The sequence below is a fragment of the Lepidochelys olivacea genome (assembly GCF_965140295.1).
Source record: "Lepidochelys olivacea isolate rLepOli2 genome assembly, chromosome: 8".
Classification (NCBI taxonomy): Eukaryota; Metazoa; Chordata; order Testudines; family Cheloniidae; genus Lepidochelys; species Lepidochelys olivacea.
The window spans coordinates 12,286,664-12,301,496 of NC_140418.1; the positions used below are offsets into that span (position 1 = coordinate 12,286,664).

General features: G+C 38.1%; 1 protein-coding gene across 1 annotated transcript in view; it reads right to left on the reverse strand.

The window, feature by feature from the left end:
* The window catches only part of SEC24A (SEC24 homolog A, COPII coat complex component), a 51,561-nt gene that overhangs the window by 11,862 nt on the left and 24,866 nt on the right, over nucleotides 1-14,833 (reverse strand). Inside the window, exons 10-18 of the mRNA XM_084636766.1 lie at nucleotides 13,558-13,670; nucleotides 12,023-12,141; nucleotides 9,628-9,683; nucleotides 6,781-6,987; nucleotides 6,338-6,458; nucleotides 4,143-4,301; nucleotides 2,362-2,535; nucleotides 1,646-1,756; nucleotides 1,031-1,206 (exon numbers count right to left, since the gene is read on the reverse strand). Coding sequence (XP_084492892.1) covers nucleotides 1,031-1,206; nucleotides 1,646-1,756; nucleotides 2,362-2,535; nucleotides 4,143-4,301; nucleotides 6,338-6,458; nucleotides 6,781-6,987; nucleotides 9,628-9,683; nucleotides 12,023-12,141; nucleotides 13,558-13,670 — 1,236 coding nt within the window. The remainder of the gene's footprint in view (nucleotides 1-1,030; nucleotides 1,207-1,645; nucleotides 1,757-2,361; nucleotides 2,536-4,142; nucleotides 4,302-6,337; nucleotides 6,459-6,780; nucleotides 6,988-9,627; nucleotides 9,684-12,022; nucleotides 12,142-13,557; nucleotides 13,671-14,833) is intronic.

Sequence of the window (14,833 nt, forward strand, 5' to 3'; positions counted from 1 at the left end):
AATTGTTCAGTTTTCTAGCGTAGACAAGACTCAGGAATGCTGCAAACCCCTTTGTTAGAAAAGCCAGCAAAGATCAGTTCTTTGTGGGCTAGCACTTAGCTCTCTCCCTACACCCCACATTAAACTGGTGTATAGATTTGCCTTGTCAGCAGCACATAGAGTGAAGCTCCTCAAAGCCACACTGAACAGCAATTGCTGCATGTTCCCTAGGCTAGCAGTCAGGGGTATCAGACAATCACAGCAAGTCTCCCCATATTACTCCCTGCCCCCACTTTCCTTTGCTTCCTCTCTTGGCTGCCCACTTCTGCCTCAATACCAATGCACTCCCAGGCACCCAAGCTTCTTGCCCTCTAGCTCCACCTCCCTGGTGCTATTCTTCACCATACTCCCGATCCTACACTGCTGCAGCTCTATACATGGAACAGAAGCCCCTTCTTTCTGTCATGACACACTCCACAACTATACCACCTCCCTACATTGTTCATAAAAATGTCAAGCTTTATGATAAATGCATCTGACATAAGCTCTAGATACCGTACACAAACACAGCCTATATATATGTAACTTCAGTCATATTCAGATCTTATGATAACTTTTAAAAAACCCTTTGTTGGTGGCTGATATAGACACCCAAGCCATCTTCTACTACAGTTGGCCCCAGTGAAAACCAAGGTGAACAAGCAAGTCTTGCTTTGCAGTGGTACTGGAAAGAAAAGGAAAAAAAAAATCACCAAATCCAGGGCCTGGAGAAATGAGACAAGAAGTTGGTTCCAGAACTGTTCCATTTATACCAGAAGAGGCTATTATCTTAAATGCCAAACAACCTCAATTACTGTGATAGTATATGGCAAGATGGCTGGTCTTAATTAAACTGGATCCAAACCAATGAAGAAATCACCCCCCTTCAAATGTTGCCAAAACCCTTCATAGATAATATCATCTCACAGAAATGTTTACCTATACATCATTCAGACTGACATACTGAATATAAAAATAATGTCCTCTGGAAAGATTTTATTTTCATTCTTACTTGTTTTAAGAGAGCCAGTACATGAAGTGGAAAGAGTCGTAGGGAATAGGGAGCCATCAGACCAGGTTGCTGAATGCTTAGGACTGAAGAGCGGTAAGCCGACAGGGAATCGATTACAGCATTCACCAAGGCATCCCGAGCATCACTCAAACTAGCAGAAACTGACCGGTCCACAGCTAAAAAGCAGAGAGAGAGAGAAGTTTAACAGCTAATTTTCTTTTCTAGGAATTACTGACACGTATTATTTTGTACTTCTATAACCCCTCATGTCAGGATCTTAAGATGGTTACAAACATACATTAATGGAGCTTTACTGTGCCACCAAGAGGCATAGAGGGATAGGAACATTAATGGTACAGCCTAGAATAAAAAATCCCAGAGTCCTAATTGCTGCTCTAACTTCTGATGTGCAGAATTCTAAAGCCATATCAAACAACATGACAACATACAGTTGTACTGATATCTTCACACCCAGAGTCACTGTAAGTCATATGGCAAAGTGCCTTCAACCATTCAGAAGGTAGGATACTTCCCTTGTAATCTTGCTTCCCAAAGGATTATTCCTCAAAAGTTTTAGATATTTTACACTTGTACATCAAAGAGCGTCATGCTTACCCATATTGGCTAATAAACCTGTAATAGCTTGTACATCAGCCCCCAGATAGACATCACTCAGTGTTGTAACAACAGGTAAACACATAGTGTGGACTCGAATCCTTCTTTCACCTATAGGGAGAAAATAAATCTGTGTAGTCGCCAAATGGCATTTTCCACACCATTATCTAAGCTGTGTTTTGGGGGAAGTGGGGAGAAAAATCACAAATTTACCAAAAATGAGGTCTGTACAGTAAAATTTGCAGTAACTCTAATTTTTTTAAGTCAATTTATTTAAGAATATCTTTTTTGCTCAACTTACCAAAAGCAATTAGTCTATATTTCAGATAAATAACTTATAAAACTGATTTAATGCACCATTAACTTGTCACACAATTATTTTAAATGAACACCTGTTAAGCAGCCAATTTACCCTCTTTGGCCAATTTATTTCTGGGCTAAAATTGCCCATTTCAGATCAGAGCAAGTTTTTCAGAAAATCTGTAAGGCCCTAAAATGCAGCTGCTGAATAATGAATAACTACTATCACTAACAGGAAAGGAGGAATGAGCGTGCTAAGGTGTTAGTACTCTACCCTCTCTTATTGGGGATATGAAGATGCAGTTGAAGTTATTTACTTACTACAAGCAAACTAGATTATAAATTTAAGAATTTACACACATTGGCAGCTAACATATTGTATCATTCTACCAGTCAATGCTGTTTACATTTCTTACCTTTGCTGGATGTGTACAGTAGTGCTGACTGAAAAGAAACAACTGGCATGTCAGTGAGACTTTCCTCTACTGACATTTGTACAGCATATCCTGCATCCGGGTTTACATTGGGTAAAGACAACAAGTCTGTTGATCGCACAAAGAAGTTCCCATGGAAGGTATGAATGGAAAGACCTACGAAAGGAAAAACCATGTAATCTTATTTATTAATGTTACTTTTGCCATTTAATGTAAACTATGAACTGATTACATAGTTGCCCTGATTTCTAGATTATGGACAAACCCTTTTCAAAACACAGTTCCTTTAGTAAATGTAAATATCTCAAGTTGCATATTAATTTGTAACATGCACTAAAACCAATGGTTACCAAGCACTCGGAATACAAGTCAGCTCAAAGATTAGTAACATTTCGAATTTCTTTGACTCTTTGAGGCTGCAAGTCACATTGTGCTGATATTTCTAGTTCAGAATATATGATAGGATCAGTCATTTACGGGAAAATACTATATACAGCACAGTGAAGTACTCTTTCTTTATAAGCACTACCCTTGGGAACCAGTAGTTTAGTTCTAAAAAGGTTACAAATTAGGACTGTCAAGTGATAAACAATAATCGTGATTAATTTTTTTAAACAGCACAATTAATAGAAAACCATTTATTTACATATTTTTGGATGTGGTGGTTGAAGAATGTTTTATGAATGCACTTGCAATGCCATCTATAAAAGTGCCATGCGAATGCCTGTTCTCACTTTCTGGTGACATTGTAAGTAAGAAGTCAGCAGCATTATCTCCCGTAAAATGGAAACAAATTTGTTTGCCTTAACGACTGGCTGAACAAGAAGAAGGACTGAGTGGACTTGTAGGCTCTAAAGTTTTACATTGCACTACAAAAAAAAACCCAGTTATGTAACCAAAAAAATAACAATAAAAATCTACATTTGTAAGTTGCATTTTCACGATAAAGACATCGATCGCACTGCAGTATTTGTATGAGGTGAATTGAAAAATACTATTCCTTTTGTTCATTTTTACCATGCAAATATTTGTAATAAAAAATATAAAGTGAGCACTGTACACTTTGTATTCTGTCTTGTAACTGAAATCAATATATTAGAAAATGTAAGAAAAACCAAAATATTTAATAAATTTCAATTGGTATTCTATTGCTTAATAGTCCGATTAACACTGATTAATCGCGATTAATTTTTTTAAGTTAATCACGAGTTAACTGTGATTAATCAACAGCGCTATTACAAATATATGATGTTGAATTCAATTACACCCAAGGTACAGGACCCTTGTTACAATGCACTGTTTGAATGCTTTTCTGTTGCTTCTTTATAGTTTTTAGATGGAGGTGCCAGAGAGTAAAAAGTTCCCTTTATCCTCTCAGCTTATGAAATTTAAAAAAAATAAAATAAAAATCAGGCTTCTAGTTTGACCACAGGGCAGGACACAGGTTTGAAAGTAAACCATGTAGCAGGACTATTACATTGTGAATTCCTTATTTTTGCTGGAGTAGCCTGTGGAAGTACATGGTAACGAAGCACTTATTACTAGCCTTGGCAAGCTGTACATACTGATCCTGAACACCACTGCACCTTGATCCACTCTTTTATACTACTACTAATTCTGCTTTCTTCTGTGCAGTTGGATTCACAATGCCTGATTTTCCATGTACATATTTGCCAACTATTCATTCAGGCTTATATAAAAACAAAATTACCAATAAAACATTTTTAAATAATAAAGTGTGCAAAAAAAGATTCTATTCAGACCTTTGGTGCATCTTATCCTCATGACCGCCTCAAAGCCAATCTTTCTAGTTAAGTATCGTTTCAGCTCTTTCTGTAATTTCTCCACCTGGACAGGATTGTGTTGCTGATGGTAAGATTGATAGTAATACACACTCCCTGCTGAATACCTCGATATACAGCCTAGAATAGAAAATGTGCATTGGTGGAGTTCAAACCAATAGCTGTTGCTGCAGTCTTCAAATATCAGTTCAGATTAACCTAAATTCTCCCTGTAATTTTATTTGCACACCTGAACAGTTTAACATTAATAACCTTATTCTACACAGATACAGGCCTAGATATAATGTGTAGATGTGACCAATAACTTGCATATTCACTTGATTATGAAGGTTATAAAGTGTGAAATGAATTTAAAATTGGTCTAAAGGAAAGATGGTACCACACCACTCTGGAACAGAAATCAGAGGATACGTCAGGGGTAAGAAAGTAATTAAAATAGTAATGAAGCTGTCTCCTATAAAGATGTTTACTCCATCATGCACTGAGAGGTAAGAATGAAAATAAATTCCTTCAGATTACTCACACCTTATTCCAGAAACAAAATAATCCTTTGAAATACTCCTACAAGTCGAGGGGAGAAGAGCCTCTTGGAAACTATCATGCTAAAGAAGGAAGTTGTAATATTATGTCTCACTAACAATGTCATTATGCATTAAGGGGAAGTCATCTCAACATGAAATCCCATCCTATCCAGCAGGAGTGGGGAACCTACGGCCCGCTGCTTCATGTCATGTGGCCTGCGGCAAGTCTCTGCGCTGTGGGCCGGAAGCACCAAGCCTTGGCACCCATATGTGGGGCTGGAGCTGCAAGCGCCGGCTCACCCTGCTGCGGGGAGAAGCTAGGGTTGCCAGGCTGTTAAAAATCCAGTCGGTTCCGTGCAGCTCCCAGAAGTGACCAGCATGTCCCTGCGGCCCCTAGAACCAGGGGCAAACGGAGAAGCTCCATGTAATGCCTTGATCCCAAAGCCAGCTCCACAGCTCCCGTGGGCAGTGCACACCATGCAGAGTCCCCTGGCCCCTCCACCTTGGGGCGGGACATGCCGGCCGCTTCTGGGAGCCGCGAGGAGCCAGGGCAGGCAGGGAGCCTGCCTTAGCTCCACTGTGACGCCGACCGGGAGCCACCTGAGGTAAGTGCCGCCCAGCCAGAACTCGCACCCCAAACCCTCTGTCCTAGGTCAGAATCCCCTCCTGCACCCTAACTCCCTTCCAGACCCCAACCTCCTGCCCCAGCCCTGAGCCCCCTCCTGCACCCAAACTCCCTCCTGGAGCCCATACCCCGAACCTCCTTCTGCACACCAAACCCCTTGGCCCCAGCCCCACCCCAGAGCCCTCATCCCCCTCCTGCACCCTGAATCCCTCATTTCTGGCCTCAACCCAGAGCCTAGGGGAAGCCCCAAGCCTCCACAGCTCGCCCCACTGCAATGGGAAGCCCCGAGCCTGTGCACAGCCCACGACTGACTTTTTCTGTGGGTCAGTAGCCCCTGCTAGTCACCCTATTCAGGTTCTTATACTGTGCTTGTCACCATGGTATCTGACATATGTTTAGTCCAGAACAAAGGGAAATCCTCTTTGTAAAATTTAGGACATGATCTAGGAGGAAAAGGGTCAAGTTTTGTAAACAGAACTCTGTCTTTGAGCTGCCAACAGACACAATCAGATACTGAGCTATGAACTGCTTTGACATACAAGGATATAGCTACCAATTTTTAATTTTTTTAAAGAAGTCATCTCACGGCCCATATTAGTGAGGCCGTTCAGAATCTGGAAATGAGGAGATGATACCCAGATAGTTTAAACATATTTCTATTTGTTAAACAGGACTTTGTTTAAACGTTTCTAGAACTTTGATTTTTGTCTAGTAATATTAGGGAACAAGTCCTGACAATGTTCCAAGAGATGAGAAAATCTCAACCCTCAGGTAAGAAGGAAACTCCTAAAATGAAATACCATAATCTCTACCCATAGAAATGTCAAACAGTGGATAGGGGAACATGCAGTCTCATAAGTAACCCTCTTGGGCATGGTTACCAATACCAACCATTACATTAAAATGGTAGAATATACTTAAGTGAAAGAGCAAAAAAAATTTTTAGCATTACACAGTGTTCATTAGAACACTGAAGCTACAATCTTAAACAGCAGCTTATGACGACTTACCTAATGAAGCCAAGTCAGAATACTGCCCACTAAGAAGGAACAAGTCAACTGCAACCTGCTGCCCTGAACAGTCCAAGGCTAACTTCTTATAGAAGTCAGTGGATGGTGTAAGATGTATGTCCTGTTAATACAAGGAAACAGAAGAGAGGAATTCCAAAAGGCACACGCTCCTATGACCTAATTTCAGGGATGCTCAGCACTGCATCTCTCACTCTGACTTTAATGGCTGTTCTAAGTGCTAAGTATTTTTCAAAATCAGAGCATTACTCTGTGTTTATATGTTTCCTTGTTAGTAACGTTTGATTAATACAGCATAAGAACGTCAGCTCTCACAACAGAACTATAATAAAACTAAGATAATCCAAACCATGCAAAATTTATATAAACTCATTCAACAGGATTGTAAATTTTCATAATCTGTGTTTAAAGAGTGGTTTTGTAACCTTTGCAGATGCTCTTTGGTTCGGTTCTTCTCGGGATTTCAGCGATCCCACTCCTACAGATGGAAGCTGTGTCTGGAAGACAGAAATTCGACCACCAGTGGGAGACATCAGTTTGAAGGCGGCCTGCAGCGCAGGTCCCAGAGCACTCTGTGTTTCCAGGGATTTGGTGAACATCTGAGGCAAGGTCCTCAGTAAATCTTGAATTAGCTGGTATAAAGTAAAAAAAAGTACTCAGAATTAAAAAGTTTCAAAAGAGATTTCTCCTCTGTTGCCCAGGCTATACAATACCAGCAGTATTCAATGTTACACGCATAATAAAGAGATAAATTAAATACATACACAAAAAAGTAACATTTAATACCTTAAAACAAGATGTGAGGGTAGTTTGCTGTTTTACAGCACCCAGCCAGCATTGAGGCCTCTTAATATCTGGCTTTTTATCTGACCTCTACTTTTTCACTTGAAATTTAGCATTTCTAAAACTGTAGGAACTAATTAAGAGTTATTTTCAACATTTTGCCTCAGATGACCAGAGCAACTTTTCCAAGTTAAATAATTCACTTTTTCCTAGTCTGCCATGTACTACACACATTAAGTGTTGATACACATGTGCTCCTCTTTGAGCACAGTGGATGTATTGCTCTCATCTAAAAATAACTGGGAAGAAAGTCCCAAATCTGCTCCAAACTAACTGGAGGTATGTGAACTGCCACCATAACCCAAGTGTCCATGTGCAAGTTCTCAGGTTTTATCTAGAGTGACATTCTACAGTATTCCATAACCTATTGCATCTAATAAAACAAGTTCCCAAGCACAAAAAACTAGGAACTCAATATGGCAAAGCTTGCCAACATTTTAAGTAGGGCTTTCAAGCGATTAAAAAAAATTGCAATTAATTGTGCTGTTAAACAATAATAAAAGACCATTTATTTAAATATTTTTGGATATTTTCTACATTTTCAAATATATTGATTTCAATTATAACACAGAATACGAAGTGTACAGTGCTCACTCTATATTTATTTTTTATTACAAATATCAGCACTGTAAAAAATATAAAAAATAGTATTTTTCAATTCACCTAATACAAGAACTGTTATGCAATCACTTTATCATGAAAGTTGAACTTACAAATGTAGGTCTACTTCTTGTTCAGCCAATCGCTCAGACAAACAAGTTTGTTTACATTTGCAGGAGACAATGCTACCCACTTCTTGTTACAATGTCACCTGAAAATGAGAACAGGCATTCACATGGCATTATTGTAGCCAGCATTACAAGATATTTACGTGCCAGATGCGCTAAAGATTCTTACTCCCTTCATGCTTCAACCACCATTCCAGAGGACATGCATCCATGCTGATGACTGGTTCTGCTCAACAACAATCCAAAGCAGGGCGGACCGACACATGTTCATTTTCATCATCAGAGTCAGATGCCACCAGCAGAATGCTGATTTTCTTTTTTGGTGGTTTGGGTTCTGTAGTTTCTGCATCGGAGTGTTGCTCTTTTAAGATTTCTGAAAGCATGCTCCACACCTCCTCTCTAAGATTTTGGAAGGAGGTTCTTAAACCTTGGATCGAGTGCTGTAGCTATCTTTAAAAATCTCACATTGGTACCTTCTTTGCATTGTCTCAAACCTACAATGAAAGTGCTCTTAAAAGGAACAACATGTGCTGGGGCATCATCTGAGACTGCTATAACACGAAATATATGGCAGAATGCGGGTAAAATGGAGCAGGAGACATACAATTATCCCCCATGGAGTTCAGTCACAAATTTAATTAACGCAGTATTTTTTTAATGAGCATCATCAGTATGAAATCATGTCCTCTGGAATGGTGGCCAAAGCATGAAGGGGCATACAAATGTTTACATATCTGACACATTAAATGCCTTGCAATGCTGTCTACAAAAGTGCCACGTGAAAGCCTGTTCTCATTTTCTAGTGTCGTAAATAAGAAGCGGGCAGTATTATCCCCCATAAAGGTAAGCAAACTTATTTGTCTTAGCGATTGGCTGAACAAGAAGTAGGACTGAGTGGGCTTGTAGGCTCTAAAGTTTTACATTGCACTCACACACAAAAAAAAAAACAGTTATGTAATAAAAAAAATTCTACATTTGTAAGTTGCACTTTCCCAAAAAAGAGACTGCACTACAGTACTTGTATGAGGTGAATTAAAGATACTATTTCTTTTATCATTTTTACAGTGCAAATATTAGTAATAAAAAATATAAAGTGAACACTAACTTTGTATACTGTGTTGTAATTGCAATCAATATTTGAAAATGTAAAAAAATATCCAAAAATATTTAATAAATTTCAATTGGTATTCTATAGTTTAACCATGTGATTAAAACTGCAATTAATTAAGATTAATTTTTTGAGTTAATCGCATGAGTTAATAAAATTAGTTAACTGCGATTAATCTTAAGTTACTTCACCTAGTAAGAGACATGCATTGGATTCCCTTATCTTTAAATAAAGAGACCTGAGATATTTAAAGGACACCAATGTAATCAGTGAAATGTAACCAATTAAAAGTGATTTGGCAATACTCTGCTTGCTTGCTTGCTTTGAAGAAAGATGAGTCTCCACAGAGAAACTGGCTGACTACACAGGGGAAACAGCAACACTAATTACATACAACGCAGTTAAACGCACAAAGTAAAACTAAACAAAATATTTCCATTTATTTCAGTTACAGTAATTTTTGTAATAAAAGTAGACAAGAAATTCAGACAAGTGTGATTTCAATTGACATTATCTCATTAAGTACTGTACAAGTTATCAAATGCACTTCATACTGCCTGAATGTCACCGAAACAGTTTAAGACAGGTCTTACCTCTTTGTTTTCATTTAAGTTTACTAATAAGTTCTCTGGCATTGGTATAAACACATCTGGAAGAGCAGAAAAATGAACTGATTAAAGCTATCTGAAAACATTTCAGCTAGTTTTCAGACCAGTCTGGGTCTTATTCTGCCCTCAGTTATACCCGTGCAATCCCTTGCATTTCAATTTGAGATAATGATTATCTGGCATGAAAAGCAAAAGAGTAAAAGAGAATAAGAACATGGCCTGTAAAACAGAAGTATTGTGAAAAACTATTAGGTGCTCATTTTTGTAATATTTACCCTATCCAACATTATGCAATGAAAGGTCATTTTAAATTAAACGGCAGTACAACTAAGAGTAAAAAAAAAAAAAAACCTTAAGCATCATGTAGCCACTTAGGAATTATAGGAAGCTACTGAGATCAATAGTTTAAATAGGATTGAAATACAAAGTTTAGATAATTTTAGGAGTTAAACTAGAACGCCAGGAAAGTTGACTTCATGTTTCAGGTCATGAACAGCTCACCTGTGAAGGCCACTAAAGCAGCCCACTATACGTCACAATTGTACAATTAACTTTAATGGACCTTAGCTGAGACCCTAGATACATTAAATAGATTTCACTACTCTTTGAAGCATCTGGTGCTGGCCACTGCTAGATGAATTAGTGATCTGATCTGGGAATTCCCAGCATATTGAGCATAAGAACAACTATATTAGCTCAATATTCTGTCTCTTACAGAGGACAGTACAGGGCAATCAACTGATCCGTTCCCAGTTGTCTAGTACCAGCTGGCAACAGCCAGGGTATGTCTACGCCAGTGCGAGGGGGAAGGCTAGGATCCCAGAGCCCAAGCTCGAGTCTGAGCTTAAATGTCTACATAGCAACTTCTAGCTCTGCAGCCCAAGTCAGCTGACCCAGGCTAGCCACAGCCCTTTTATTCCAGTGTAGACGCACCCTCAGAGACTTAAGGAGACAGAGTTTGGGGTGGCCTCTCTGACCATCTTGGCTAATAGCCATTGATGAACCTATCCTCCATGAACTTATCTAATTTTTTTTTGAATGCAGTTATACTTTTGGCCTTCACAGCATGCCCTAGGGCAACAACTTTCACAAGCTGACTGTGCGTTGTGTGAAGTAGTACTTTCTTTTGTTTATTTGAAACCTGCTGCCTATTAATTTCACTAGGTGACCCCTACTTCTTGTGTTATGTGAAGGAGTAAACACTTCCCGATTCACTTTCTCCACACCATTCATGATTTTATAGACCTCTACCATTTCCCCCCTTAGTCATCTCTTTTCTAAGATGAACAGACCCAGCCTTTTTAATCTCTCCTCAGTGGAAGCTGTTCTAACACACTTAATCATTCGTCTTGGCCTTCTCCAATTCTAATACATCTTTACTGAGATACAGTGACCAGAACTGCATGCAGTATTCAAGGTGTGGGCATACCATGGATTTATAGAATGGCATTATCATTTTTTTTTTTAGTTAATTTTCTATCCCTTTTCTAATGGTTCCTCGCATTGTTAGCTTTTTTGACTGCTGCTACACATCAAGCTGATGTTTTCAGAGAACTATCCATTTCACCCTTGTGATTGTTTGTGTTAATTTCTGTTTAACTAGCTTCCTCATGTTTGTGTAGTTCCCCTTTTTTAAGTTAAATGCTACCATGGTGAATTTCTTTGACATGTTTCCCACCTAGAAAGATGTTAAATTTAATTACATTATGGTTATTACCAAGTGGTCCAGGTATATTCACCTCTCAACCCAGATCCTGTACTCCACTTAGGACTAAATCAAGAATTGCCTCTCCCCTTTTAAGTTCCAGGACAAGATGTTCCAAGAAGCAGTCTTTTATGGTATCAAATTTTTAATTCTGCATTCCTTTCTGAAGTGAAATGTTCCTAGTCAATATGAGGACAGCTGAAATCCCCCATTATTATTATTGAATTTTCTGCTTCAAAGCCTCTCTAATCTCCCTGAGCATTTCACAGTCATTGTCACTATTCTGCTCAGCTGGTCGGTAGTATATTACTATTGCTATATGCTTATTGTCCAAGCATGGAATTTCTATCTTTAGAGATTCTATGGTACAGTTCAATTCATTTAAGATTTTTTACTATATTTGACTATTCTTTCTTTCACATATAGTGCCATTCCCCCAATAGTGTGACCTACCACCATTCCTTTAAATTTTGTACGCTGGTATTATCATGTTTCATCAATTATCCTTATTTCAGAAAGTTTCTGCAATCTTAATTATGTCAATATCCTAATTTAATACAAGGCACTCTAGTTCACCCATCTTAGTATTTAGAGTTCTAGAGTGTGCGAACACAGTATGTCAAAATCATTAGGTATCATTTTATAAAATTCAATTTAGAGGTCATTCTTACATACCTTCAATATCTGAAACTATTAGCATCTGAGGCTGAGAGAGACCTTCCTGAAGACTGTAGAAATGGATTGTGCTGTCAAATGTTATAAAGCCTATTTTTGTTCTAGTGTTCCCAGGAAGCCTAAAAATCAAAAAAGTGTTTAGCAAGTCGATTTTGGATAGCCTACACTGTTCAAGTGCAAGTATGTTCTCTCAGAGCTATTACAATGACATAAGGTAGAGGGACATTTTATTCCTGCTGGGAAATACAGCTTCTGCAATATCCATTACATCATTCTCAGGCTAATGCTTACACTCCCCTCCCCCAACAAGTAGTTAGAACAACTGCAATACTGAAATTTGTTCATGGCTTGGCTTTGAGCTATTTTACAGCAATAAACTGACACTACCTATGTTAAGACTTACTCTAAAGCAATGGTTTTCAACCGTTTTTCATTTGTGGACCCCTACAATTTTTTGAATGGAGTTGTAGGCCCCTATGGAAATTCAACCTGGCATCTGCATGGGGGAAACTCCCTAACAATCCCACCCCGCCCCCGCAAAAAACTTGTTCCATACCCTTCCCATCCATACCCAACAGCCATCCAAGTTCACACCCAGGATCTTTCCCAGCAATTTATTTCCCTCTCCCTCAGCTCCTCTGCTACCGCTGACTCCCCCAAGCCTTTGCACTGCTTCTGAGGGGTGTGGGAAATAGGGTTCTCTGTCGTAGTTTAAATGAATTACTCAGAGTTCTATATTAATATGCCTAGTAAGGAATCTATTTGTCAAAAAACATTTCCTGAATCTTTTTGGTCATCTGTATTGCTGACAGGTATACTGAAATAAATCACCAAAAATAATTGAAACTGGTGTGATTATATTGTGTTATTCTGACAAATAAAATATGCAGAATTATAAAATACTGTGCACATAATTTTTTAATGCTGAATTCCACCAGACATAAAAGATGTAAAGTATTACACAAGTTCATTGTGGGAGTAGCTATAAATTGTTACCTTGTGTGCGTGTATGTATAGACACACTTCCCAGACCTGAGGAAGATCATTGTGTAAGCCTGAAAGCTTGTCTCTCTCACCAACAGAAGTTGGTCCAATAAAAGATATTACCTCACCCAACTTGTCTCTCCTGAAAAGCTTTATAGACATGTATGTGCATTTGTTGCAAGGAGTGCACACTGAATTACTGTTTCTAAAGCCATAGTTCCAAATCTTTGTTCAGTGCAAACCTATGATATTCTTATGCATTTTTTTTTGCATTATTAAAGCAAAAACAAGAAGTTGTATAATCAGACTGACAGGTACATTTTAAAATTAGGGGTTTTATCATTGTATCTACAATTGATAAGAACCGAATTTAAGGCTAATTCCTATGCAGTACTTTGAAAATTTTCCTCTCTGTCATAAATGGACTGAATTAAAATCCTGTTCACACAACATTAAACTAGTTTCACAGATCACAAAAAACATTTCCACAAAGAAAACACTGGAAATACAAGGAAAAAAGATTAAATTCTGAGAAGAGAACCAAAACTTACAAGTCAAGATTGTCTAATAAGGTCTTGCAGACTGTATTCAGGTATCCTGTTTCTATTGCATTGTGGGAGACGTCAAACACAAAGAGATACACAGGAGGTTGAGGTGGACGTAACTAAAAAAAACCCAAGAGATTCTTAAAGTCCAGTGATTTAAACGGTCAGTCTCAGTTTATTGGTTATATTGCATCACTCAGAACGCATCCCCGAAACAGAAATATCTCTAATTTGTGTAATAGCGGACAAATAAGCAATGATAGTACAGTAGAAAATATGGAGGAAAAACAAATGGGATAAATTCTAGTCCTTGCTAAAGTGAAACTGTCAGATCAAATTTGGCCTGAAACTGATGTTTGTAAAAATAAGATTTTACAAAATCCAGAGTCAACAAGAATATTCCCATGTAATTTAGAAAAATTACCAAGGGACTTTTTTTTGACCATTCCACTGCAATATTTGTAACCCAAACAGTGTAGCATCCTGATAGCGTGCGAGAGTCCAATAGTAATCCAGAAGTAAAAGTGACAAATCATTCAAGCTGAGATAATGCAAGGAAAAAATATATAAATATCAATGTTAGCTTTCTGAAGTATTAATTTTTTAAAACCTAAGGTATTATTTTGAACAAATTAATTTGTACTTCAATGTATTTGATTTGATGTTGTCCCTTTAACACGCTGTCTTCTCCAAGTTCTCAGAACTGGTATTTTCCTCTCTAGATGACACATCAGTTACTTTAGAAAAGTGCAGACAGAATACATTTCATCACCATTAGTTTAGTTTAGCTGGTACTGCTTAAAGAGCAGATTCTGCAACCTTTATCCAAACAATCACTGAAGTCAATAGGACTACTCGGGTGAGCAAAGGTTGCAGAACTGGACTCTTGGTCTATTACCTAGTGGTTTTAGTACAAGTATATCATCTTAAGTACAGTTTAAGCCACAATAACGATGAAATTTTCCAATATTTTTCATTACAACAATATTAAGAGCTAATATGAACCAGAAATAAAGATTAACATTTAGAAGATGGAACCACAATTTTTTATATATATTCTTTAAGATTCTTTGCCTTAACACTCCAGACATGTTAACAGAAACTAGATCATGGCATCCTATGCCAGGGGCTTTAGGGGTCCTGAATACATCTGGGGTTTGTGAGAGAGACAACAACCGTTTCTTTATATCAGAGGGGTGGGGTCCAAAAACTTATCATAATTCAAGGTCACAATACAGAAAAGGTTCAGAACCACTGCCACCCAAAGCTATAACTGCAGAAG